Source organism: Brassica napus, chromosome A6 (genome assembly GCF_020379485.1).
Source record: "Brassica napus cultivar Da-Ae chromosome A6, Da-Ae, whole genome shotgun sequence".
Taxonomy (NCBI): domain Eukaryota; kingdom Viridiplantae; phylum Streptophyta; class Magnoliopsida; order Brassicales; family Brassicaceae; genus Brassica; species Brassica napus.
In genome coordinates this window covers 4,743,036-4,768,675 of record NC_063439.1, presented here as the reverse complement: position 1 = coordinate 4,768,675, position 25,640 = coordinate 4,743,036, and the positions used below count along the sequence as shown (strand labels likewise).

The following is a 25,640-nucleotide window of genomic DNA, read 5'->3' as shown; positions in this document are numbered from 1 at the left end:
CCTCTTCGGTTTTTCTTATTAATTAATAGCTCTAGTTAATTATGTTTTTGGATTTCATTCGTAATGGCTCTAATTAATTATTATATTTTAGATTTCATTCATATTTTCCTAGTTAAGTGTTATTTTCCCTAATTTTTAATAAATTTAATTGAAATATCTTGAATTTCTAAAAACATACCTGCGCAAGGTTAATGAAAATCATCACATATACAAAAAAAGAACGTTTTTACATTCGAACCTAATTAAAACTATTGTAGAGCTTCCACTTGTTTGTTCGAGCACAAACCAGACATTCGTCTGCATAAGGTATCACCTTCCTCATTGCTCAGACAATGTTAGATTCTGTCGTCCACAATGTCCTGCAGAAACAAATATTATTAGAAGGTTACTAAAAGTTCAATAGCCAAAAGACGAACATGACTCTTCTGAAGGTAAAAAATCAGAAGTATAGCTTTTTGGAGGTTCAAAGGGAAAAAAGTGGAATGGGGTCGTATGAGATGCCAGAGAACTCCTTTGCATCACAGCAGTCAACGAAGGAATGTTCTTAATCAAATAAGAGCCGAGCCATAGTCCCACCAGGTCATTCATTAGCGTACACCACTACTAACCAAAAGCTTTAAGAAACATTAAAAAAAAAAATTGGATAGTTAGAGCATCATTATCCCTAAACCCCTTAAAGGGTCTCTTATTTAATTTTTTATAGTTTTTAAAGTGTAAAAGTGAATTAAGAGACTTAGAAAGAGATTTGAACATTTAGGTGGTTTATTGCAAGTCTCTTAATTATAGTTCTTAAAAAAAAAAGTATAAAACATTCTCAACACAAGTTTGTTTTTAGAGATCATAGTTGTTGTTACTCATCCATATACACAAAATAATCTAGGAACACAGGTAAATGTGTACATAAAAGTAGACTGGAATCATCATTTGCTTATATATATATATATACATATTATAACTTTGTTTGTAGACATCATTACATATATTTAGCTTTTGAAGGTTATGTATATGTCACAACACGAGACAAACACAAACAACATCTATCTATCTATGGAAGTAAGAAATGGTACTTACAAGATGGGCAAGCACTTCACAATCACTCCCAGTATGGTACTTGTGAGACTTCAGACTTTCACTCTGCTCTTGGGAACGCATCGATGCTCCTTAGAGCCTGTTTCACACCCATCCTAGCAGCTTCCCTCAAATACCAATACTTGAAAAACTAAAATTCAAAGAACAACATCACAAGATATATATACTAAATAAACAAGACATGTCGATAGCATCCATGCTCAATACTACAAGACAAAATAAAGATCAAATGATAAAAGTTTAAGAAGACTAGTTATCCAAAAAGGTATGGAGAAAATAACTAAAAAGTAATCAATGTTACCATCACAAGGCAAAGATGGAAACGTCATATTTACATGAATAAGAAGAGTTTCCCCACGCTTTAAGTCCACTGACATCTACGAAAACATTTCATTTGAATTACGGTGGTTACATAAATAAAAAAAAAGGAGAGAAACCCATACGAGCAATCAAATGGATAGAAAACACATCAATGAAGTTAAAATCAACTAATGAGACTTCAAATCCATATTTCCCTAATGATAAAATTCAAATACTATTTCACAGCATCTCTCTACTGAGTTTCATAGGAAACATGAAACAGAAGATCATTCACTGGTATTCTTAGGACTAACCATAGCATCGTTAAGCTTCTTGCTCCGTCAGTCGTCGTGGCAGAGCAAGCGACGCTGCTTTCTTTTAGCGGTTGGTAATCTCGAACAGCATAGACGATTGATTGCTTACGAGAACCATTCATCCTTCCTGTCAAAAACATTACAAAATTGATTCTTTTACTAATCGATTCAATAATCAATTGGATGATTTTCGATTTCTCTACACCAATCAACACAGATATATATATACTTTTGAGGATTTTTACTCCGAAGCGGTATGTGAGATCATTGAGAGTGAGAAGACTACATCAATCATTCTCTATCAAACTTCACAAGGGTGGGCCAATTCATATAAACAAAAAAGCACAAAACTTTCAGCATCAAATGGTTGGACAAGAAACAGAGGATAACAGAGTAACCAATTACTATCTTCTTTGTTCTCATGAGCTAATTGAGAGAGAGAAATCAAAACCTATTTGAGAAGAATGAATTCAGGAAACGGGCCGGTGGCTTCGTCAGGTCTCGAGGAGAAGCTGTGGCTGTCATCTTTCTTGCTTTTCTTCTTCTTAAAGACGAAAATGCGTGGAGGAGTGACTTCATTTTGAAGAAAGCATGACAGAAGTGAGATGGAGAAGAAGAAGCTACAGGACAAAGGAAGGAGAGGAGACCGTCTCTTGTGTACCCTAATTAAGAGATGTCTTTATGATAATTGATATTTTTTATTTTTTTTTATTTTGTAATTAAACCAAAAGACTCCTTAAGAGACTGGGATAAATATGCTCTTAGATGTTTGGGTTGGGTCAAACGACGGATACCTCGCAAAATGATTTTTTATTCATTTTTCCATGTAGGGAAATTAAAATACAATGGATGACAGCTGTGGAATTTGAACCATCCATCGTTTTTCTCTATACATAATAAACCCCTACCCGAACGAAAACTCAGCCATGCCTACACCGCATCAAAACAGAAAAAGGTTTCTCTTCTTCTGTCTGAGTTTTTCACATACACCAAATGAGAGTTTTAAAGATTTAAGCCTAGTTTTTTATATCTCTTTCTGAGATCTAAGATACTTCATTACAGGTCCCATTCCGCTACCTCGCAGTGCCTTGTAAGACCACGCCGATCCTCCACTTGAGCTCCCTTTCTTGTTCCACCCACCATTGTTGGCTTGAGCCAGTTGTGCCTTTTTCGCACTTAAAGCGTTACTTAGTTCTTCCCAAGGGTCCACTTTCCCATTTTCTGCAATTTACATACGGTTCAATGAAGTAAAGTAAGTTCTATGTCAACAAAATATCGCACTAAAGTTGCAGGAAACGTACCTTTTACAGGGGTTTGCAAACCGTTGTCTGTGCTCGGCTTTAGATTTGTAGCTGTTTGGACAGGTTTGAGCGGTGCTGACTTGGCTGCTTCTGCGGTATCTGAGCTGCTGCTAGTTTTGATGCAGCGGACATCAAGCAGAGAAGAAAATTCTATCTGCAGAAGCAAGGTCTTTCTTATATAAGAATGCTAATACGTAGCAAGCAAACAACTACAAGAACCAGAACTGTGTTCTTGTTTCTTTAGATCACAATCTTATAGTGTAAAGTTTACACTGTAAACCATGAAGCGTACCTCCAAAGATCCGTCTTCTTTATAAAGAGACGTATCAGGTTGCATTGAGGAATCATCGGTGTCCTCTTCTGTCTTCTTCTCGATTGGATATTCTTCAACAGGCATCAAAGTCACCTTCTTGGATTCTGGATCATAGTTGCTTATCTTTCCAACCTACCAAGAGATTAAATATGTTGTAAAGGGCTCAAAGAAAGAGTTGATTGTTTGAGTGGCTCAAAAGGGGTGTCAGAGATTTTACTCGAAAGGAGGAAACTTCAGGAGTCCAAGACGATGTTAGCTCAATGAGGCGGTATGCAATAACATCTCCTTTCTGAAACATTCACAAATCAGGAGTTTATATATGCTGAGAACCTATAGAGAACTGTGGGTAGCAAACCTTTACGGAGCCAGAGTAAGCCACAAGCTGTTCAAAGTCGATCTGACCCTTAGCAACTGTCTCTGCCTCAGCTGGCTCGGTCTGATAAGTATCTTCATCCATATCCTGAGCATATCGTTTGGACAATCCTGCCTTCTCTCTTCCCCATTTTTGGCCTTTCTTCTTCGTCATGTTTCCATTCCACACAAAATTTTCCTAACATTTTAGAAGTCATGATCAGACAAAGCTTAAGGATACAAATATAGGGTGAAGTCATACCGCAGGAGGTGCAATTTCTTCAGCAGAAGCTTGATCTGTTTTATCTGAAAAGTAAGCATAGAAGACAAGAAGTGAGGAGCGCCAAAAGCAAATGCACAAAAGTTCTGCAGAGAGACAATTTACCGAGCGGCTCGAAGCGAATGTGGCCTGGCCTCACTTCCACAGGAACAACTTCATCCCCAACGCCATCACCATTTTCATCTGGCTTCTGAGTTTCCAGAGCTTCAGAGCGATTTTCCTTGGTTACTTGGTGGTTTGTAGTGAAAGCTGGTTTTTGGTTGGGTGCTACAACCATCTGCTTCTGTTTAAGCTGCAAATACTGTAACAAGAAAGAAGGTATTATTATTTGCTAATCGAGTGATAGATACATAAGTCTTTTATCATTTTAAGTTGTGAAGCATCTGAAGACGAACCTCTTCCTTCTCTTGTTTTGTCTTCTCTCTCAACCATTGCCGTTTAGCCTTTTTACGCCGAGCGCTTCTGCTAGGTGTCTTAAATAAATACGAGGAAGAGTTAGCCTCACATCCTTGTTGCAAACAAGGATCGCACTGTTCAGACAATAAACAAACACACGACAAGCCCTTCTAGTTCTTTGAGACAATGAAATAAAGTCGAACCTTTTTAGTTTCACCAGACATGTTGCACTGTTCGTTAGTCTCTTTGCTTTCTGCTTGTTTCGAGGACCTGCAACAAGAAAGTAAGGCATGACGAAACAATCAGTGAAAGATAATCCAAGAGGTGCTAGAGAGTTTTGACACACAAAAACATACTTCTTTGAATTGGTCTTAGACTTGGCTTTAACATCATTATGTTCATCATTTTCAGTTCTCCGTGCATCCGATGTTTTACTCTTCTTCACAGCATTGCTTTTGCTTACAACAGCTTCGTTTTCTTTTTCCACGGGACTTTCTTCAGTGGTAGCTAACTTAGACTTCTTCCTCCTACAAAATAGTTAAAAATGAATAAAAACGAGTACACATATAAGTGAGTAAGAGTAGTTCTGGTCGAGATCCTACTTGGAGCTTGTGCTTTTACTCGAAGCTTTACGTTTCTTTGAAGTCTTCTTCTCCGGGACAATCTCTTCAAGCTCATCTTCCTCAGACTCACTTTCATATCCTCCAGTTTCCTTCTGGAACTCCTCATTAGCAAGAAGCATTGCCCCAGGAGCCCTCTCCTCAGCCTCAATCTCAGCACAAACATTCTCCTCACTGTCTTCCTCCACAAGCTCTAACAAAGGTTCCTTCTTTCTCCTAACACTAGGAAACAAAAAAAAACGAAAACTTTAACAAATAATACTTAACAGAGCTGAAATGAAATAAAGGTGAAAGCTTTAGTGAAACTAACCACACTGTGTCTTTATCCTTCAATACACAGCTCGACTCAAACGGCGGCAAAACGAAACCGTCCATCTGAAATCAAAGGTTAAAACTTTCCATAAGAAAGACCCCAAACAGTGCATGTAGCCATTAATGTTAGGGTAAAGAAGGAGTAGGCCTACAGATAGAGAAATGCCATGAGGACAAGCTTCAAAGAGGCAAAATGTGTGAAGAAGATGATCAGAGAACTCCGAAACAGTTCGGTGACATTTAGGATCCAGAACAACCCAGCTCCGCTTTAGACCTTGCTTCTTCTGGGACTTACTCAGAACCCGTTGATCCTCAAAAGAGAGACGAACCCTCACCTTCTCTGGCTCCATAGTCGCTAAAGTTTTGAGCTTTCCGTCTCCTCCTTAAACCCTCTCTATGATAGAGAAGAACAAGAAAGCGAAACCTAATACTCTAGTTCACAGGGAGGGTTTAATGAAAGATTAATAGGGCATATAATGGGCCTTAGTTAAAGCCCATTTAAGCCTCAGGCTAAATGTTGGAGCCTTCGTCTTCACTTAAGCCGCAGCACTCAGCCGTCGTCGTCCGATCTGATGTCGCCGCGTTGAGACTAACTAACACAAGTGCAACCTGATTATGATCATATGCGTCGCCGAGCTCTGATATGCATCAGACGCTGGGCGCAGTACGCCTCGCATACCGCTCGCGTATCGCTCATCTCGTGAAGTCAGGCATGATCGACAACGCGGTCCAGGTGTTCGACGAAATGCGTCACTCAAGCTACCGCGTTTTCTCCGTCGACTACAACCGTTTCATCGGGGTTTTGGTCAAAGACTCGAGATTCGAGCTCGCTGAGGCGATATATAGGGATATGACCCCAATGGGCTTCTCCCTCATCCCGTTTACTTACTCGAGGTTTATCTCGGGTTTATGTAAAGTTAAAAACTTTGATCTCATTGACGCTCTTATGAGGGACATGGAGACCCTCGGATACGTGCCGGATATCTGGGCGTTTAATATTTATCTGGATCTGTTGTGTCGTGAGAGGAAGGTTGGTTTTGCTGTTCAGACGTTTTGCTGTATGGTTCGGAGAGGTAGAGAACCTGATGTTGTATCTTATACTATACTTATTAATGGGTTGTTTAGAGCTGGTAAGGTTACTGATGCTGTTGAGATTTGGAATGAGATGATTCGTAGAGGGATTAGGCCGGATAATAGAGCATGTGCGGCACTTGTTGTTGGGTTGTGTCACGCTCGGAAAGTTGATTTGGCGTATGAGATGGTGGCTGATGAGATAAAGAGTGCAAGGGTTAAGCTTAGTACAGTGGTTTATAATGCGTTGATTAGTGGGTTTTGTAGGGCGGGTAGGATAGAAAAGGCGGAAGCTTTGAAGTCGTTTATGAGTAAGAGTGGGTGTGAGCCGGACGTTGTAACGTACAATGTGTTGTTGAATTTTTATTATGATAACAACATGTTGAAGAAAGCGGAAGGGGTGATGAGCGAGATGGTGAAGAGTGGGATACAGCCTGATGCTTATAGTTATAACCAGTTGCTGAAGCGGCATTGCAGGGTTAGTCATCCTGATAAATGCTATTCCTTCATGGCTAAAGAGATGGAGCCTAGAGGATTGTGTGACGTTGTCTCCTACAGCACTCTGATTGAAACGTTCTGCAGGGCGTCAAACACTAGGAAGGCTTACAAGATCTTTGAGGAAATGAGAGAGAAGGGGGTGGTGATGAATGTGGTGACGTACACGAGTCTTATCAAGGCTTTTCTCAGGGAAGGTAACTCTAGTGTTGCGAAGAAGCTTCTCGATCAGATGACAGAGTTAGGTCTGTCACCAGACCGCATATTTTACACAACGATTCTGGAGCATTTGTGTAAATCCGGGAATCTCGACAAGGCTTATGGTGTTTTCAAGGACATGATTGAGCACGGAATCGCACCCGATGTGATTTCTTATAACGCCCTGATAAGTGCCCTCTGCAGGTCTTGTAGAGTAACTGAAGCAATGAAACTGTTTGAGGACATGCAGAGTAAAGAGTGTTGTCCTGATGAATTGACTTTCAAGTTCATTATTGGAGGACTCATACGGGAAAATAAAGTATCCGCGGCCTACAAGATCTGGGACCAGATGATGGATAAAGGATTCACCCTTGATAGAGATGTGTCTGATACACTCATAAAGGCTAGCTGTTCAGTGAGTGCTGATGCGTAGGCATAATAAGGGTATAAACCTTTAAAATTGTCAAACTTGCCTTCTCCGTTGAGAAAATGCCATCTTAGTCAAATTATGGCGGCATGGAGATGCTGATACAGAGCCGTTTAAGCCTCTATTGATACCTGCTGCTGCTTGGAGAAAAAACAAAAGACTTATCAGGTTTGAGCTACTTTCATTCCTTTTCTACACAAGTGAATCCGTGGATGATTTTGCATAGACCAACTATATATTTACCTTTTGTTTCAGCTGACTTTGACATTAATACTCCTGAAGAGGGTCATCATTTATGGTCAGACTATGGCACAAGTCAGACAGCTCCCTAGCGTTGTTGGAGATGAAACAATTTCTCCCAACTCAGTGTAAACCCACTCCTCAGAAATATTACACTGAGGAGTGAGGACTGATAAATTTTGGACTGAGGAGTTACCTTTTTTTTATGTATCGGCACATCAAGCTTTGTTGTTTCTTGGTTGGAGAAAGCATGAAAATTCTCCTTCAAAGGTACGCTTGTAGAACATTTTTCCATAATTGGACCCTGTAAGCTCTCACCTCTCTCTCTCTCCAAGAACCTTGAATAACTTGGTACTGTAAGAACAACAAAAAGTGAATCAGACCTAGTCTTTACATTTCTTTTCCAAATAGATGATGATTACAGTTCTGTTTACTTTTTTTTTGTTTGTTAGAAGATAGAACGAAGAATATGTAAGAAGATTACTTGCTTCCTTGTATCAGTTTCCTTTAACACAAGAATCATACTTGAACTTCTCATCAAGCTATCATCTCTCTCATTAAAAAACACTCAAAAGTTTCTACTTTCTTGCTATCACACAATTCTTTTCTCATTTTTATTGATGCTTCAATGTCTCACCACCACTATGAAACCAACCCGCATTTCGTTCAGTTTTCACAGGACCACCATCCCGGTGGTCCTTCGAGCTCATGGACCTCCCCAGACCACCACCAGAACTCGCAGACTCACCCAGTTCCTCCAATTGGGCCGAAAATAAAGACTCGAGTACGCCATCAGACCGAGCCACCGGAACCAATCCATGAACCACCTTCCTCAAGACCCTTGCCACTGAGGCCAGAAGAACCTCTACCACCACGCTCTGGCAGGCCATTACTCTTAAGCCCTGAAGATCAACAACGACCTCCACACCATGGTGGCTATAAACCTGAACCAACTCCATGGTGGACCGCTCAAACACGACCAGCAGCTCATCAACCAGGTTCGAAGAGGACCGAACCCATGAAACTGACGGCTACAGTCTGCTGTGCAATTCTCCTGATCATCCTGATTCTTTCCGGTCTCATCCTCCTCCTCGTCTACCTCAGCAACCGCCCAAACACACCCTACTTCGACATCTCAGCAGCAACCTTAAACACCGCGAATCTCGACATGGGCTATTCCCTAAACGGAGACCTCGCCGTCGTGGTAAACTTCACAAACCCGAGCATGAAAAGCAACGTGGACTTCAGCTACATCATGTTCGAGCTCTTTTTTTACAACACACTCATAGCGACGGAACACATCGAGCCCTTCATTGTCCCAAAGGGAATGTCGATGTTCACCAGCTTCCATCTCGTGAGCAGTCAGGTCCCTATTGAAATGACTCAGAGCCAGGAGTTGCAGCTGCAGCTTGGAAACGGTCCTGTGTTGCTGAACCTGAGAGGAACGTTTCACGCGCGCTCGGACCTCGGGTCGTTTATGAGATACTCTTATTGGTTGCACACCCGTTGCAGCATCTCGTTGAATAGCCCTCCTTCAGGGTACATACGAGCAAGAAGATGCATTACCAGACGCTAGCGTTATAAGAGCGACGGAGTATATTACATATTTTTTGTTTGATGCATTTGATAATTATATAGGCAAATAGATAGTTTTTTTGTAATGTTATGTATGTTTTCATGTTTTTTTTTCTGCTAAATTTAGAAAAATAAATTATATTGCTATGTGAAAATGCATTTCATCTTGTATTTTGAATAATAGTTCCAAAATTGTATTTACTTTTTTTTTTACATAATTTTATTTACTTTCATAAGATAGGTTAGCTGGAGTAAATCAATCAATCACTCATGAATTTATTTGTTTTTAATCAACCACACTAACTAAACTATAAATTAAGAAAAAGTAATAGGCCCAATAACTAATTTAACTGGCCATAAATTAAGGGCCCAGTATGGCCCATATATGCTTCCCTGAGGTTTGCCCAGAGCTCAAGAAACGATCTATTCTTATTTCTCGTCTTCGTTGGTCACTTTAGAGCTCCTTCTTCTCTCTTTTCTACAGCAAGGTACGTCTCCGATCCTTAATCGAGCTCTAGTATCGTTAATAACGATGAAGGTTTAGGGGTTTTACAAGCACAAATGTATCTCGTGCTGGATCTGATAATGAGTTTTTGAGAGAAAAGCTCTTTGGAATTGGCAGCTCCGATATTCGATTGGTACTTGTATTTTTTCTTCAATTGGGTGCTTTTCAATGATTTTGCAGGGTTAAAAGATGAAGCTTGATACAAGTGGGTTCGAGACCTCAATGCCTACGATTGGTTTTGGCTCTAGCAACGATATGCTTGATGGGTTCTCTACTGTGCCCTCTTTTGATCTTCCCCGCACCACAGATGTGAGTTTTTTTTTTTTTTTTTGATGAAATTTTCTTTGGATTGTGGGTGGTGATTTGTTTGTTTTGGGGGTTTCAGTTTGATGGATTTCAGAAAGAGGCAGTGCAGATGGTGAAGCCAGCGAAAGGAACAACAACACTCGCTTTTATCTTCAAAGAAGGTGTCATGGTCGCTGCTGATTCTCGTGCTAGCATGGGTGGATATATATGTATGTGTTCTCTTTCTGAGGTTCACTACCTTTAGCTTTCGTTATCTGCTTTATAGTTGCTGGTGTTTCGCTTTGAACTCTCTGGAAAATTCCTTTAAAACTATGCATCCTTTCGACAGACTGTGGCAGAAACAAATAGGATGGAGATTAGTTTACTGTTGCTTTAGTTTTGTGCTGGTTAATGATTTATGAACTAGTATAGGAAAGGAAGCATTTTTTGTGATGTCTGCTGAGGTTTTGATATCGTTTTTCCTCGATGCAGCCTCACAATCTGTGAAGAAGATTATTGAAATCAATCCTTATATGCTTGGTACAATGGCTGGAGGAGCTGCTGACTGCCAATTCTGGCACAGAAATCTTGGAATTAAGGTATGTAACTCTGATTTTTCTTTTTTTCTGCTGTCTGAACTGATGCTTAGATCTGTGACTTAGCTTCATATCTGTGGCTATCGTGAATCCTGTTGCGTTGTTCAAAAGTAAGATTCATTTGCGTTGTCAAAGGCTTTGATTATTATGTTCTGTAGACCAAACATTTATGTAGCAGTAGACTTCAGTTACCGAATAACAAAATAAGTTAAATGGATGAACCAATGTTAAAATCGAGGGACAGGAATTGGTGGATGCTATATTTTTTATTTGAGTGGCATGTTAATTTCGTTGTCTATGTTTATTTTCTACCAAATTTTCATTTGTTGAAACTATGTCTAATCTTTTGAGTTTTTTTTTTTGTGCCTATCCAAGTGCCGTCTACATGAGCTGGCAAACAAGAGGAGAATCTCCGTTTCAGGAGCTTCAAAACTTCTCGCAAACATGCTCTATTCATACCGCGGAATGGGCCTTTCTGTCGGCACGATGATTGCTGGATGGGACGAAACTGTCAGTGAAACCAACTTCATATTATTTTCTCTCACCCAAATGAACACATTAAGATTCTAACTTCTCAGTGGAAATAGGGTCCTGGACTATACTATGTCGACAACGAAGGAGGAAGGCTCAAGGGAGACAGGTTTTCAGTCGGTTCTGGTTCACCATACGCTTACGGTGTACTAGACAGCGGGTAAATCATTGCCCACAAAACATGTTCATCTCTTTTTTTTTCCAATCCTAAAAGCTAAAACACCATAACCTAATATTGCTTGTATGATTAGGTACAAATTCGATATGACAGTTGAAGAAGCTTCCGAGTTAGCAAGGAGATCAATCTACCATGCGACATTCCGTGATGGAGCCAGTGGTGGAGTTGCTAGCGGTTAGTAGTCCCAAATGTGTTTACCAAACTTTCAAGATACTCTGAATTTTTTGGCTCAAAATATAATAATAATACTCGTCTCTTGTCATATGATCAATCAGTGTACCACGTGGGTCCTAATGGATGGAAGAAACTGTCAGGAGATGATGTTGGGGAGCTACACTATCACTACTACCCAGTGCCACCAGCCATTGCGGAACAGGTCATGGAGGAAGCAGCCGCTGAGTAAGGAGATCCGTTTTACTTCCAAATCAGTCCCTCTCTTTTATGTGTGTTTGCTTTAGTAGATACTGAGTTTTCTCTAGCTTAAGCTTTGGTATTCACTATATAAGATTGAGACTCCTTTTCTGCAAATACATTTTCTCTTAACTTTGTTCAAGCAGCTCTTTTTTAACTCTTCACCCTGTGTTTTAAAGTATGAAATAATCTGTGATTATTTTGCATGTAGTTAAAATTTTATAACAAGTAGTGTATATATTAACTTAGCTCCCCAAACAAGACAAAACTGGAGTCATTAATTACATTTTTGTTGATATAGTAGTTGGAGTTGAAAACCAATTTATTTTCTGTTCACTACTACAATATGACAAAACCTCTGCGATACCGAAGAGGAAACCAGGACGTCTCCCTGGAAGAAAGGCACAAGAGAAAATACTTCAGGAACATGGAGCAGTACAAAAAAGAAGGACAGTAGCACAGAAAAAGAATTCCCCTGGGCGCAGGAAGACTTCACCTAAGACGACCACACCTGCAAGGCTGAAGTCCAAAACAGGCACTTCCCGTGGGGGAGAGCATGCTTACTCTGCTACAAGCTCGGATAATCAACCCATCGTTAACATGATCCCCGCCACAGTGAAGAAGAGGATGGATTTTCGGATCCCATCCGATCGCGGTCCTTAAAAATAACAAGCTGGAACTGTCAGGGGTTAGGGAATCCCCAGACAGTTCTACGTCTAAAGGATATGATTCGGTTCATATCACCAGACATTCTCTTCCTTTCGGAAACAAAAAATCCCGATCACTTCGTACTCAGCAAGACTGAATCACTGGAATACGAAAACAATCACCTCATTCCTCCTACGGGTCATGGTTCAGGAGGACTGGCTATATTTTGGAAACCTCAAGTGAAGCTACACATCCTTTCTTCGAATGCAAACTTCATTGATACCCACATTGAGGTGGAAGGAAAATCTTTTTTTGCAGCTTTTGTGTATGGAGATACAGATAAAAATGAAAGGAAAGTATTTTGGAACTAAATGATAGCTCTCATGAATGCCCGCGACTCCCCTTGGTATATAACGGGAGATTTTAATGATATTCTCAGTAACGCGGAGAAGGAAGGTGGACCGGAGCGTGCAGAAGGTTCTTTTATTGATCTTAGATCGTTTTATTCCGAGGGTGACCTATATGATCTACCGCATTCTGGTGATTTACTTTCTTGGCGAGGCATCAGAGGCGACCATCTGGTGAAATGTCGCCTAGACAGAGCAGCTGCAACCAACTCATGGGCAGAACTATTCCCAACAGCAAGAAGCCAGTACCTTGTCATGGAAGGTTCAGATCATAGGCCCTTGGTCTCTGTCTTTGAAACAAGCTACAAAAAGAGAAAGGGCATGTTCCGATATGATAGACGTCTAAAAGACAACCCTGAAGTGAAGAAGCTGGTAGAGGAAACTTGGAACAAAGCTTCAGGCAGCCCGATCAGAGATAAAATAGCTCAGACTAGAACTGCGATTGCGGCCTGGAGCAAGAACCAGTATAGAAACAGCCGCCTGCTCATTGATGCAAAGAGATTAGAGCTGGACTCAGCTCTGTCTGGTGCTGTTAACGATGCAGACTTGATAAAAAAAATCAATGAGGAACTGATGGCGGCATACAAATCTGAAGAAGAGTACTGGCGCCAAAGGAGCAGATTGCTTTGGCTAAAATTGGGAGATCGAAATACTGGATTTTTCCATGCTGTATCAAAGAACCGGAGGAGAGCGAACTCCTTCTCAGTGCTAGAGGATGAGGAAGGGAAGACGGTCTATAAAGAGGAACAAATCTCCCAAGTGATTGTTCGGTACTACAACTCTCTCTTCACTTCGACCGAAGGAGAGAGAAGGCAAATCGTTAACCAAGCGCTAGAAAGGAGGGTATCTGATGAAGATAACGCAAAGATTACAACCAGACCTTCAGCGCTAGAGATACATGAGGCAGTGCTATCAATTCACGCGGATAAAGCCCTGGGCCCGGACGGTTTCTCCGCTAGCTTTTTCCACTCAAACTGGAGCACGATAGGACCGGATATAGTCGCAGAAGTTCAGACTTTTTTCGACTCAGGCGTGCTACCTCCAAGAATAAACGAAACAAACATCAGGCTTATCCCAAAAATCCCTAATCCGCAAAAGGTAGCTGACTACCGTCCTATAGCGCTGTGTAATGTTTATTACAAGATCATTGCGAAGCTGATTTCGAAGAGACTACAGCCTATCCTCTCTTCCCTTATCTCTGAAAATCAGTCGGCCTTTGTGCCGGGACGAGCGATTGCGGATAACGTGTTGATAACAAATGAAGTCTTGCATTTCCTGAAAACATCCAAAGCGGAAAAGAGAGTATCCATGGCGGTAAAGACGGACATGAGCAAAGCATACGACCGCTTGGAATGGGAATTTATTGAACTGGTTCTGCAGCGACTGGGATTTGATCAGCAGTTGATCACTTGGATAACACAGTGTGTATCCACTGTTACATACTCCTTCCTCATTAACGGCTCGCCTAGAGGAAGGGTAACACCGAGTAGAGGCATCCGGCAAGGAGACCCTCTTTCACCATACATTTTCATTTTGTGTAGTGAAGTTCTCTCGGGACTTTGTAACAGAGCTAGCGAAGATGGATCCTTGAAAGGGATTCGGGCGACTAGAGCATGCCCTCGCGTCAACCATTTACTCTTCGCAGACGACACCATGTTTTTCCTGCGAGCAAACAAAGAAAGTATCAAGTCGCTGAAACAGATTCTCTCTCAGTACGAGAATGCATCAGGACAGTCCATAAACGCAGCTAAATCCTCTATCACATTTTCACGACGAGCACCTGCAGACTTGAGGCAGAGAATAAAGGATGAGCTGAACATGCAAAAAGAAGGAGGGGTCGGAAAATATTTAGGACTACCCGAGCACTTTGGGAGAAGAAAGAGGGATCTCTTCACTTCCATAGTGGATAAAATCCGACAAAAACGGAATAGCTGGTCAAATAGGTTCTTGTCATCAGCGGGAAAGATGACGATGCTGCAAAGCGTTCTCTCGCCCATCCCGTCTCACGCTATGACCTGCTTCAAACTACCAGTTTCACTCTGCAAAAGGATTCAATCCGAGGTCACTAGCTTCTGGTGGGGAGACAACACGGGTAAACGAAAGATTGCTTGGACCTCATGGGAGAAAATGTCGAAGCCAAAGGAGATAGGAGGCTTGGGATTCAGAGATTTCCAAGCTTTCAATGATGCTTATCTCGGGAAGTTAAGCTGGAGGATTATGAATAATCCGGACATTTTGCTTACCCGTGTCCTTATGGGAAAGTATTGTGTGGAAGAAAGCTTCATGGAGTGCTCCAAAAAGACTTCTTCCTCGTATGGATGGCAGGGAGTTTTGATAGGCAGAGACTTACTATCTTCGAATATGGGATGGGTGGTGGGAAACGGAACCTCCATCAAAATCTGGTACTCGCCGTGGCTAAGCCTGTCAGAACAAGAAGGACCAATAGGCCCAGCGCGAGAAGAAGATATGAATTTGACAGTGTCTGATCTTTTCCAACAAGGCTCCAACGAATGGGATGACAACAAGATTCAAAATATGCTCCCACATCTGAAAGAGAAGATAGTTGCCATTAAGCCTAGTCTGTCGGGAGCTCCTGACAAGAGAGTTTGGTTGGGTACTAAGACGGGAGAATACACAAATAAAACAGGCTATAAGGCGGCAATCAAAATCAGAGGGCAGGAGAACATCCTCATAGCCGACCAACATGAGATGGACTGGTATAAGAGTGTCTGGAATTTGAATGTCTCACCGAAAGTTAAACTATTCTTGTGGAAAGTTTTTCAAAACGCCATACCAGTGGGAGAGCTACTGGCGATCAGAAACGTTAATGTGGATATACGATGCAAGCACTGCAACGCTCCAGAATCTATAAATCATCTTTTCCTCCACTGCCCTTTTGCAAAAAAGGTCTGGGAACACATCCCGGTGACACCAACAGTGGACTTGAGTGGATTTATAGATTTATCGGAGGTATGGGCGAGACTATGTAGTAAGGCTTGTCTTCCTCCGACGGGTTTAGCGACGGGACCCCTGGCGCCATGGATCTTGTGGCAAATTTGGATCTCTAGAAACAGTCTCTGTTTCAATAATAAACAGATATCTGAAGAAGAGACAATCAACAGGGCAATTCGGATGGCAAAGGAATGGACAAATGCTCAAGAACATCCAGTAAAGTCACAGAAAAAGATTCCAAGTTGTACACCCATCCCGCTGAACTGTTCTCTGATGCGGTCCGATGCAGCATGGAGAGCTGCATCACAACTGGCTGGACTCGGCTGGACAATCAGAAGAGAAGGGGAGGAGGTGGCGAGTTTTTCATCAGACTCGTCGGTGAACTCAGCGCTAGTTGCCGAAGCCATGGCGATGAGACAAGCAGTTAAGGAAAGCTGGATTCTGGGTCATAAGAGAATGAGATGCGAAGCTGACTCTGATCAACTAATCAAAGCGCTCAATGGGAATGAAGTCCCCTTGGAGATCTACGGCATCGTTGCCGACATCCTAGACTACTCTTTTCGTTTTGAAGCTATTGAGTTTGTTTGGATTTCTAGAGAAAAGAACTCTGTTGCTGATGGGTTAGCAAAACAGGGGCTTGTTATGGTTGAGTCTTTAATGGCCAACACCTAACTTTGATGATGGTTATTAATTTGAATGTGTTTCAAAAAAAAATGAAGCCTTGGGTCATTTGTTATCAAAGATTGGGTTTGCATTTTCTGGTGACAATATTCAAGATTTACACGAATCCATATAACCTCTGCAACACGTAAGAGTTTTGGTTTCTTTATTTAATCGTTTTACAAATAATGAACTTGCTCTTAACCTCGTTCAAGTTCTACGCCACTGAAATTTTGATTGTGTAATTTGATTTGTGCACTAGCTAAGTCTAAAGTGCCTTTGTGGGGCAGATATGTAATCTTGTTTTCTTTCCAGTTAAAGCAATCAACGTAAATAGTTAAATGTCTCGTGATTAAAAAAAGTTATTAAAAGAAATGATATTAAAATCAAATCGTACGTCCATATCGTTGATAAGATTTGATGATTGTTGGAGACAAATATATTATATGCGTCCAGCCATCCACTACTACTACTACCCCCATAAAAGCGATTTTGAATCAATCGATGCAAACACGTTGTTGTCTGATTCAGAGAAAACGACACAACCACTCGTATTAACTCACTAACTTGATTGTCTATACAATTCGAATTTGTAAAGTTATATTCCTCTCACTGGAAACTACACAAGAGAGAAAAGAATGTCAACTTTCCTCTGTTTCATCTTCCTCTTACCCATTTTCTTCATCTTCTTGAAAAATCTCAAACCTTCTTCTAGATGGAACCTTCCTCCAGGACCAAAGAAGCTTCCCATCATCGGAAACTTACACAACCTCCAAGGAATGCTTCATCTCTGTCTTCGAGACCTTTCCCAAACGTACGGTCCAGTGATGCTTCTCAAGTTCGGGTTCGTGCGTATGGTGGTGATCACGTCAAAAGAAGCAGCCGAGGAAGTCCTCAAGACGCTAGATCTTGAATGTTGCAGCCGACCAGAGACAGTTTCGAGCAGAACTGTCTCTTACAACTTCAAAGACATAGGCTTTGCTCCATACGGTGAAGAATGGAAGGCCCTGCGGAAGCTCTCTGTGGTGGAGATCTTCAGCACGAAGAAGATTCAGTCGTTCAGGTATATAAGAGAAGAAGAAAACGATCTGTTGGTTAAAAAGCTCTCTGAATGTGCTTCGACACGTTTCCCTGTGAATCTTAAGAAGACGCTTTTCACATTAGTAGCGAGTATAGTGTGTAGGCTCGCGTTCGGACAGGATCTTCATAAGTGTGAGTTCATCGACGAGGATAGTATCGCAGAGCTTGTTCAAAAGTCTGAGATGGTTCTTGCGAGCTCTGCGTTTTCTGATTTCTTCCCTGGAGGAACCGGTTGGGTTTTGGACAAGATCACGGGACAGAACAAGAAGCTGAACAGTGTTTTCTCGGAGCTTGACGCTTTCTTCCAAAACATTCTCGATGATCATCTAAGGCCTGGGAGAACGGTGCTTGACAGTCCAGATGTAGTCGATGTGATGATTGATATGATGAAGAAGCAAGAGAGAGATGGAGACTCTTTCAAACTCACAACGGATCATCTCAAAGGAATCATCTCAGTAATCTTCTAAACTCTATTTGTAGACTTAAGACCATAATTAACCCAGTCTTTTAACTGGGTTCTTAGTTTCGGTTAAAACACGGTTCTTAACTAAGAAAAACTAAGAACCGTCTCTTAAGTAAGAAATATAAGAACGGTCTCTTAGCCGAAAAGTGTAAAAAAAATGTCAAATCATGAGTTAAGAATCTCGGTTAAGAGACCGGGTTTAGTCATGCTATCTAAATGGTAACATCGGATTCTAATAGTAGCAAAAACATGTATATGTAAAAAAAATTTGTTACTATTTATTAGGGTGCGGTGCAGTTTTAACTGTTATGAAGTTTTTAAGTCTTTTTTTATTTATACAGTGGTTAAGTTGTTTTATCTGTGTTATGTCAGGACATTTTTCTTGCGGGAGTGAACACAAGTGCGATGACTTTGATATGGGGAATGACCGAGCTGATCAGGAACCCTAGAGTGATGAAGAAGGTGCAAAAGGAGATACGGACAACACTTGGGGACAAGAAGGAGAAAGTTACAGAAGAAGATGTCAACAAGCTTCACTACTTCAAGCTCATGGTGAAGGAGTTATTCAGGTTACATCCAGCAGCTCCACTTTTGCTGCCAAGAGAGACGTTGTCTAACATCAAGATCCAAGGCTATGACATCCCGGCGAAAACACAGATCATGGTCAACGTTTACTCGATCGCACGTGACCCAAAACTATGGACTAACCCGGATGAGTTCAACCCTGACAGGTTTCTAGACATGTCTGTAGATTACAGGGGACTGAACTTTGAGCTTTTGCCGTTTGGTTCTGGTCGGAGAATCTGTCCTGGGATGACAATGGGGGTTGCTACTGTGGAATTGGGTTTGTTAAACTTGCTCTACTTCTTTGATTGGGCGTTGCCTGAAGGTAAGACGGTGAAGGACATTGACTTGGAAGAAGCAGGGGCTATTGTTATCGGCAAGAAAGTCAGCCTTGAGCTTGTTCCACTTCATCCTAACTGAAATGCTGTTGAAACATTTAGTCAATAAGATAATGTATTTGATATTGTATGCATTTTGTGTTGTATTATTCTAAAAGTCTAAGACCAAACCATTACCTTGGTTACTAGAATCACTTGAGATTATAATTTTCAAAGCAAAAATGGATTTTGTATTTTGCTATTATCTAAGTCTTTCACATACAAATCTAAATGGTGACATTAGACTTCTTTATAAATGAATAGCTGGTGAAGCATTGAGTCCATAATATAATGTATTTGATATTGCATTGTGGGTGTATTATTGTAAGACCAAACCTACCTTGGTTACTAGAATCACTTGAGATTATAGTTTTCAAAGCAAAAACAGATTTTGTAATTTTATATTATCTATCTAAGTCTTTCACATACAAATCTAAATGATGACATAAGTTTGGGAAGTATATGGATTTGTTGAATGGCGTGGCTAGATGTCACCATTTGGACTGCCTAAACCGTGTGGCTGAATTTTGGAATGGTGGATTATAAATTGACGGTTCTAATATTTTTCTAGTGTTTTTAATTGTTTGTTGTTACTGTCTATGTTATTTATATTATAATTTATTCTAATACAATTTTGAGAAATTTTATGACGTACATTTTATCAGGTTTGACATGGGGGTGATGAAATGACATTAGTTCAAACCACTAATCTATATATAGCTTTTTGTTAATTTCTGGAAGCTATTTGGCATAAATAATTTGACTAGTCTGCTAAGTTATACCAACTAATTTCTAATTATTCTATTAATCATTTAAACAAAAATTCTACCATCGTTTACAAGCATATTAATTTTTAGTAGATATTACATGCATACCACACCATACCACCAGTGTGGACATTGTTTGTTTTCAGAGCTTATATAAACTTTTACTAAAGATTAATATTTAATCTTAGTAGTTTGTGTATTTTTATGATAATCATGATTAGCAGATGATATTATAAAAAATATCGATATCTACCACAAAATAGGATAGACTTATTTTTTATTTTATTAATTACAAGTCTCCCATAAATAAATAAAAATACATTTTCTTTCTAGACCATTGTAAGAGTCGTAAACAGCCTTGATTAATGTAAGAGTTACGTATACAGACAAATCAAACGATTATTCAACCGATATATATATAGACAATTATTAAAAAAAAAAAATTGTCTATATAACACGTTTTCTCAAATAATTGTCTATATATATATCGGTTGATCTAAGCTCAGTTCTTCATCCAATACACAAGAGAGAAGTAAGAAGAAACAGAGTAGCAAACAATGTCAACGTTCATCTACTTCCTCTTTCCTTTAGCTATCTTTGTAGTTTCCTTCTTCATCATAGCAAAGAAACACAAACCCTCAAAATGGAAACTTCCACCTGGTCCCAAGACACTTCCGATCATCGGAAACTTGCACAACCTCAAAGGACAGCCTCACACGTGTTTTACAAACCTCTCCAAAACATACGGACCAGTGATGCTTCTCCGTTTCGGATCCGTCCCCGTGGTCGTGATCTCATCTAGAGAAGGAGCAGAAGAAGCTCTCAAGACCCAAGATCTCGAATGTTGCAGCCGACCAGAAACCGTCGCGACAAGAATGATCTCTTACAACTTCAAAGACATAGGGTTCGCTCCTTACGGTGAGGAATGGAAAGCGCTGAGGAAGCTCGTGGTCGTTGAGCTTTTGAACATGAAAAAGTTTCAGTCGTTCGGTTGCATCAGAGAGGAAGAGAATAACGTGTTGGTCAAGAAACTAACCGAAGCGGCTCTGACACGTTCCCCTGTGAATCTGAAGAAGACCCTTTTCGCGCTCGTTGCGAGTATTATCTGTAGGCTCGCGTTTGGGATAGATATCCACAAATGCGAGTTCGTGGATGAGGACAACGCTGCGGATCTAGTTCACAAGTTTGAGTTGCTCGTTGATGGTATTGCATTCTCTGATTTTTTCCCTGGAGTGGGTTGGATCCTCGACCGAGTGTCCGGACAGAACAAGACACTGAACAATGTTTTCTCGGAGCTAGACACTTTCTTCCAGAACATACTCGATGCTCATCTTAAGCCTGGAAGAACAGTATCCGACAACCCTGATGTCGTTGACGTGATGGTTGGTTTGATGAAGAAACAAGAGCAAGATGGAGATTCTTTCAAGCTCACCACAGATCATTTCAAAGGAATCATCTCCGTAAGTCTTCTCCATCTGACCATCTGAACTCATATGAGTCTAAGCTCTTGATTTTTTTTCTTTTTAATACCAGTAGGTTTGGATCCGAAACCACATTATTTAATATTAGTTACGTGTATGCATTTTCTGTATCAGGACATATTTCTAGCAGGAGTAAACACAAGCGCCATCACAATGATATGGGCCATGACGGAACTGATCCGAAACCCTAATATAATGAAGAAAGTGCAACACGAGATTCGGACAACACTTGGGGACAACAAGGAGAGACTCACAGCAGATGACCTAAACCATCTTCACTACTTGAAGCACGTGATCAAAGAGACGTTTAGGTTACATCCAGCAGCTCCACTCTTGCTCCCGAGAGAGACCATGTCTGATATCAAGATCCAAGGATACGACATCCCCAAGAAATCTCAGATGATGATCAACGTTTACTCGATCGCACGCGATCCAGAAATTTGGTCAAACCCGGATGAGTTCAATCCTGACAGGTTTATCGACAGTTCCGTGGATTACAAGGGACTGAACTTTGAGCTTTTGCCGTTTGGTTCTGGTCGGAGAATATGTCCCGGGATGAATATGGGAATAGCTACCGTAGAGTTGGGACTGCTAAATTTGCTCTACTTCTTTGATTGGGCAGTGCCTGAAGGGAAGACTATCAAAGACATGGACCTGGAAGAAACAGGATCGCTCATTATCAGTAAGAAGTCAACTCTTGAGCTTGTTTCGCTTTTATATAACTTAAACAAATAGTCCATAATAAGATACATGTATTTGTACTCGGCTTCGTATTTTTGATTTTGTAATATTTTTTCTTATATTAAACATTATATCATATATCTGAAAGATTGGGTTGTCAAATCAGATTTTCATGATCTGAACATGAGAAATGAATTAATTAAGTTTGAACTAATTGTGTTAGTTAGGAGGATAAAGGCAGACTTTGTCATCCCTAACCAAAACAAAACACGATCTCCTACGTCAGACGCGTTATTATCACTCGGTAATTCAGCCGCCCACGTTATCGTCAATAGGGAAACATTACTAATAGAAAAAGGGACTTTTGGGATATATTTATAAGGCCTTACGTTGTTAGCAGAATAAACAGCTACGTACCTCATGTGCATGGTAGCTATTTTGCTCTTTGTTTTCACCGGTACTTGCTGGTAGATCGTTTGTTTGGACTAGTGTTCTATTCGATTATTCATCTTTTATGTTCGTTGAATCTTTGAAGCTTATATCCTTCCATCGCCATTTAGTGCTGATGAATAATAAGTCTTCTCCATTGGATTGTTGCATGGTATGTGATTATAAGGTTAACCTTTTTTTATAGGGATGCAAAGTTTGAAATGTAGACTAGCTAGTTAGGTGAATATTAGGTGGGTAGAGTTTAGATTTTTGTTCTGACCTTTAAGTTCAAGCCAATCGTTGTATTTGAATTTTGTCTTCACACAAGCTGCAAATCACATTTACTTGATTACCGTCTGGATCGATCTGACCATCTGACCAATCCGAGTTTAACTAATTAGCTGGTGTAACGAAGAGTATAGACAATAGGTCCACTTCCACCAACTATGCAAAAAGTACAATGAATGCATTGAAGGATAATGTCAACATTCAATAGTCATTAACTTGTAAAATATGAAGAAGAAAATATTACTTTTTTAAGTAAGTAAGACGGAATATAAAATATTCCAGTTGACAAAAAAAGAAGAAGAATGTACATTCTGAATGTCTAAAACTTACACGTAAAAGCATTAGCATAAGCATTATGATCTCTATCATCCGATCAACAATTTTTAAAAAGCATTTAGAAGATGTTAGTGCTCTCTAAATGCTCTTTGCTTAATGTTCTCAAATGAAGTTTTTGGTATAACATTTACATAAACAAATTATAAAAATTAAAAATAATTATATATAATTAATTTTTTTATTTAATAATATCAAAAATATATGTTTATATCTAAAAATTAAATATATTTTTTTAAAATAAAATTAGAATTTAAATATATTGAAATTTTTTAAATAACATTTCACATTTAAAATATAATTTAATATATATAAATTTTATGATTCATTATTTTTAATAACAAAAACATAGAATAATGTATATTTATATATTATAAATCTATATTATTTAAAATAAAATAAATTATATACTATATATATTAATTTTTATGATAATTTTATATATGAATCATTTCTACTAATCACTTTATTAAATATATAAATGAGAGCATACATCTTTTACAACATATTATTTATATAGCATACTATTACTGCTTTATCGTCAGTTCTAAGTTATAAACAGTCGGTCCACGCGGGTATTATAGAAAATAGATTACGAGGATCTATATTTATATAAAATTGATTCAATCTCATTTATTTGATTTATCTACGTGCTGTGTTAGCTGGCGTCCTGAAGACCACCGGCATGTTACCGTACCAATACATACCCTCCAAACAAACAATAAAATAAACAAGCGACGGCTTTGGTATTCGAATTCGAAAGTGACTTCAGTTGATCGAACTCTTTAACACGAAGACCGTCTTTCAGTTACATCAGAGGAAGAGAATGACTTGTTACTCAAGAAACTGTCTGAATATGCTTCGACACGACCCCTGGTGAATCTTACAAAGAACCTTTTCACATAGGTCTCTAACTGAAACAAAATACTCAGTAATTAAACAATAATGTTTCCTTGATTCAGCTTCTTGTGACTGATTTTTCAAATATTGGTGTAACATTATGATCATATGTTACAACAGCCTAAAGAAAATTGATACGTTTTATTTAACGAATGATACACAAATCAACGATAGCCTCTGTAATAGTTCCCATGGTAATGTTGATTGTGCTGATCTTCTTCATGAGTAATCTTGGACGACAAAGTATCCGTCTCCATAGTTCTTCCAACCGGTTCCTTGAGATACATCTGGTCATGATCCAAGTACGCTGTTATATCGGTTATGATCGTCTGTAGATTCGCTGCGTCCTTTTTCGCCCTCAACTTTGGCAAGAAATGCTCTCTGACAACGTTCACAGCTTTTAAGAACTGAGATTTGTACCTCTGATGAAGACCAAACCCTGCCGTCTACACATATCAACATATACCATAGCTATGATATAAAGCTCATTTTTTCAATTCAGAACCGGTAGTTGTAAATCTAAACTTATTTTTTGGTACCTAGAGAAATGCGTTTAAGGCTGTTGCAGTAGCTCTGTTGGCTGAGATATTGTTAAGGAACCGGGCAAATCAAGCCCATCCATTTTCAGTCCCATGAATGTTATGAGCTTTGCCACCGCGAATATCGATCGGTCTGTTATTGCCATCAGAAGAAGACTCACATTGCTAAGAATCAGACTACAGAGACAGTAGTTCACAAGACAGAGTTGAATAAAAAAAAAGAGGTAGAAACCTGGACAAGTGCACCGTAGAGTCTCATTGTAGAAGCTAGGCGTTGATATGCGTCTGAGTCCCAACCTGACTGAATTTATCACAGAGAAAATATTAACAAATTCTTAATAATTAGGTCAAAGTAATTTTAGAGAAATTTAGTTACCTGTGACATGTGTAAATGCAAGCTTTGTAAAAATCAGCAAAGAACAATATCCATTGCTTGTGGAAACTGTGTGCATCAATGATAGATGATATTCAGTAACGGCAAAGAGAGTTTTAACTACAGAAACAAGAAAACGTTTTCAGATTTTGTACCTGCGAGGTGACATAAAGGATGACGTAGCTGCCTGCAAAAGGGTCTTGAGTGGAGACTAGCTTCAAGAATCAACAAACATTAACAAAACTCTATATAAGAGACGCCTAGGCAAAGCTTACACAAAACTTCTTCAACTCTATATTGAATCTTTCGTACCACGTGCTGAAAATTGGCATTTTCAAAAGAAAAACAAGATCAAGGCTCCTACATTAAAACGCGAAAAGAGTCATATATACAACAACAGTCATGAAGAAACCATGAACCATACCTTACATTATCCTTTGTTGCCCTTATTTGCTTTTGCTGTAAAAGGAAAAAATCACTTGACTTGACTTGTGAGAAAAGAAAATGTGTATGATATGACGGATAAAAAGCACAAGAAAAGGAGAGATACCTCATTTGAACGTGATTTTAGAGACTGGGTCGCTGCTTCTAACTCTTCCAGCTTCTTCAACCTGTGCTTCTCCAATGTCAAAGCACGTTCTGGGGGTTCTGCACCTTGTGTTGATTTACCTAGGTTGATCCAATAAAGAACAAGCACAACAAATGAAAAGAAAAGAACAATCACAGCAACGTTACTTAGAAGACCAATACATGATGTTCAATTACATACTTCAGCCTCTGCACGAGCTTTTGCTTGGCGTATTATCTCTTCCCCCCTGGCCTCCTGCCGACCTTCCTCGCTCAGAATTTTTCATTTTTCTATTTGCGATTTAACTTCATCAAATGGGTATCAAGGGCTTCAGCACTAAAA

General features: G+C 39.7%; 6 protein-coding genes, 1 long non-coding RNA gene and 1 pseudogene across 18 annotated transcripts; 6 read left to right on the top strand and 2 right to left on the bottom strand.

Annotated features, from left to right (window-relative positions):
* Positions 1 to 119: 119 nt before the first annotated feature.
* Positions 120 to 5,667, bottom strand: LOC106346451 (coilin). 12 transcript variants are annotated; one of them, XM_048782211.1, is made up of 18 exons: positions 5,429 to 5,667; positions 5,275 to 5,339; positions 4,947 to 5,186; positions 4,701 to 4,871; positions 4,548 to 4,614; positions 4,344 to 4,421; positions 4,054 to 4,249; positions 3,931 to 3,974; positions 3,673 to 3,867; positions 3,535 to 3,606; positions 3,297 to 3,449; positions 3,005 to 3,158; positions 2,155 to 2,924; positions 1,933 to 2,009; positions 1,704 to 1,830; positions 1,391 to 1,466; positions 1,072 to 1,219; positions 120 to 614 (listed from the first exon to the last, which is right to left on the bottom strand). In XM_048782211.1, exons 1-13 carry the CDS (start codon positions 5,624 to 5,626, stop codon positions 2,728 to 2,730), a joined length of 1,830 nt encoding a protein of 609 aa, XP_048638168.1. In that variant the 5' UTR covers positions 5,627 to 5,667; the 3' UTR covers positions 120 to 614; positions 1,072 to 1,219; positions 1,391 to 1,466; positions 1,704 to 1,830; positions 1,933 to 2,009; positions 2,155 to 2,727. The 12 variants fall into 12 exon arrangements, with proteins under 12 accessions (XP_048638168.1, XP_048638170.1, XP_048638169.1 ...); XM_048782213.1 differs by having other exon boundaries at positions 1,425 to 1,466; XM_048782212.1 differs by lacking the exon at positions 1,391 to 1,466.
* Positions 2,567 to 4,357, top strand: LOC125610188. Its single transcript, XR_007340214.1, has 2 exons — positions 2,567 to 2,658; positions 2,766 to 4,357. It is a non-coding gene; the product is annotated as an uncharacterized LOC125610188 (long non-coding RNA).
* Positions 5,668 to 5,689: 22 nt separating the features above from the next.
* Positions 5,690 to 8,102, top strand: LOC106346452 (pentatricopeptide repeat-containing protein At1g13040, mitochondrial). Its single transcript, XM_048782214.1, has 2 exons — positions 5,690 to 7,635; positions 7,723 to 8,102. The coding sequence occupies exon 1, from the start codon at positions 5,920 to 5,922 to the stop codon at positions 7,471 to 7,473; it is 1,554 nt and encodes a 517-aa protein (XP_048638171.1). The 5' UTR covers positions 5,690 to 5,919; the 3' UTR covers positions 7,474 to 7,635; positions 7,723 to 8,102.
* Positions 8,103 to 8,319: 217 nt separating this feature from the next.
* Positions 8,320 to 9,493, top strand: LOC106351243. The gene has a single exon (XM_013791060.3). The coding sequence runs from the start codon at positions 8,336 to 8,338 to the stop codon at positions 9,281 to 9,283; it is 948 nt and encodes a 315-aa protein (XP_013646514.2). The 5' UTR covers positions 8,320 to 8,335; the 3' UTR covers positions 9,284 to 9,493.
* Positions 9,494 to 9,675: 182 nt separating this feature from the next.
* On the top strand, positions 9,676 to 12,013 carry LOC106346450 (proteasome subunit beta type-5-B). Its single transcript, XM_013785786.3, has 8 exons — positions 9,676 to 9,770; positions 9,968 to 10,096; positions 10,173 to 10,302; positions 10,565 to 10,671; positions 11,044 to 11,178; positions 11,256 to 11,359; positions 11,451 to 11,551; positions 11,653 to 12,013. The coding sequence occupies exons 2-8, from the start codon at positions 9,977 to 9,979 to the stop codon at positions 11,778 to 11,780; spliced, it is 825 nt and encodes a 274-aa protein (XP_013641240.2). The 5' UTR covers positions 9,676 to 9,770; positions 9,968 to 9,976; the 3' UTR covers positions 11,781 to 12,013.
* A 5,021-nt stretch (positions 12,014 to 17,034) lies between these two features.
* On the top strand, positions 17,035 to 19,133 carry LOC106346449 (cytochrome P450 71B7). Its single transcript, XM_013785784.3, has 2 exons — positions 17,035 to 17,990; positions 18,371 to 19,133. Exons 1-2 carry the CDS (start codon positions 17,094 to 17,096, stop codon positions 18,980 to 18,982), a joined length of 1,509 nt encoding a protein of 502 aa, XP_013641238.2. The 5' UTR covers positions 17,035 to 17,093; the 3' UTR covers positions 18,983 to 19,133.
* A 796-nt stretch (positions 19,134 to 19,929) lies between these two features.
* Positions 19,930 to 22,082, top strand: LOC106346448 (cytochrome P450 71B7-like). The gene is made up of 2 exons (XM_013785783.3): positions 19,930 to 21,166; positions 21,302 to 22,082. The coding sequence occupies exons 1-2, from the start codon at positions 20,264 to 20,266 to the stop codon at positions 21,920 to 21,922; spliced, it is 1,524 nt and encodes a 507-aa protein (XP_013641237.2). The 5' UTR covers positions 19,930 to 20,263; the 3' UTR covers positions 21,923 to 22,082.
* A 1,900-nt stretch (positions 22,083 to 23,982) lies between these two features.
* Positions 23,983 to 25,285, bottom strand: LOC106351242 (annotated as a pseudogene).
* Positions 25,286 to 25,640: the final 355 nt, after the last annotated feature.

What these genes read in the sequence shown, in the direction of transcription:
- LOC106346451 (XM_048782203.1), bottom strand. Translation starts at nt 5,626, where the DNA reads ATGGAGCCAGAGAAGGTGAGGGTTCGTCTCTCTTTTGAGGATCAACGG. An exon ending in AAGGATAAAGACACAGTGTG is followed by an intron (nt 5,187 to 5,274) that starts GTTAGTTTCACT and finishes TTTGTTTCCTAG; the next exon opens with TGTTAGGAGAAAGAAGGAAC. An exon ending in CATTCGCTTCGAGCCGCTCG is followed by an intron (nt 3,975 to 4,053) that starts GTAAATTGTCTC and finishes CTTACTTTTCAG; the next exon opens with ATAAAACAGATCAAGCTTCT.
- LOC106346452 (XM_048782214.1), top strand. Translation starts at nt 5,920, where the DNA reads ATGCATCAGACGCTGGGCGCAGTACGCCTCGCATACCGCTCGCGTATC.
- LOC106351243 (XM_013791060.3), top strand. Translation starts at nt 8,336, where the DNA reads ATGTCTCACCACCACTATGAAACCAACCCGCATTTCGTTCAGTTTTCA.
- LOC106346450 (XM_013785786.3), top strand. Translation starts at nt 9,977, where the DNA reads ATGAAGCTTGATACAAGTGGGTTCGAGACCTCAATGCCTACGATTGGT. An exon ending in ATCTTCCCCGCACCACAGAT is followed by an intron (nt 10,097 to 10,172) that starts GTGAGTTTTTTT and finishes TGGGGGTTTCAG; the next exon opens with TTTGATGGATTTCAGAAAGA. An exon ending in TACGGTGTACTAGACAGCGG is followed by an intron (nt 11,360 to 11,450) that starts GTAAATCATTGC and finishes TTGTATGATTAG; the next exon opens with GTACAAATTCGATATGACAG.
- LOC106346449 (XM_013785784.3), top strand. Translation starts at nt 17,094, where the DNA reads ATGTCAACTTTCCTCTGTTTCATCTTCCTCTTACCCATTTTCTTCATC. An exon ending in ATCTCAAAGGAATCATCTCA is followed by an intron (nt 17,991 to 18,370) that starts GTAATCTTCTAA and finishes GTGTTATGTCAG; the next exon opens with GACATTTTTCTTGCGGGAGT.
- LOC106346448 (XM_013785783.3), top strand. Translation starts at nt 20,264, where the DNA reads ATGTCAACGTTCATCTACTTCCTCTTTCCTTTAGCTATCTTTGTAGTT. An exon ending in ATTTCAAAGGAATCATCTCC is followed by an intron (nt 21,167 to 21,301) that starts GTAAGTCTTCTC and finishes TTTCTGTATCAG; the next exon opens with GACATATTTCTAGCAGGAGT.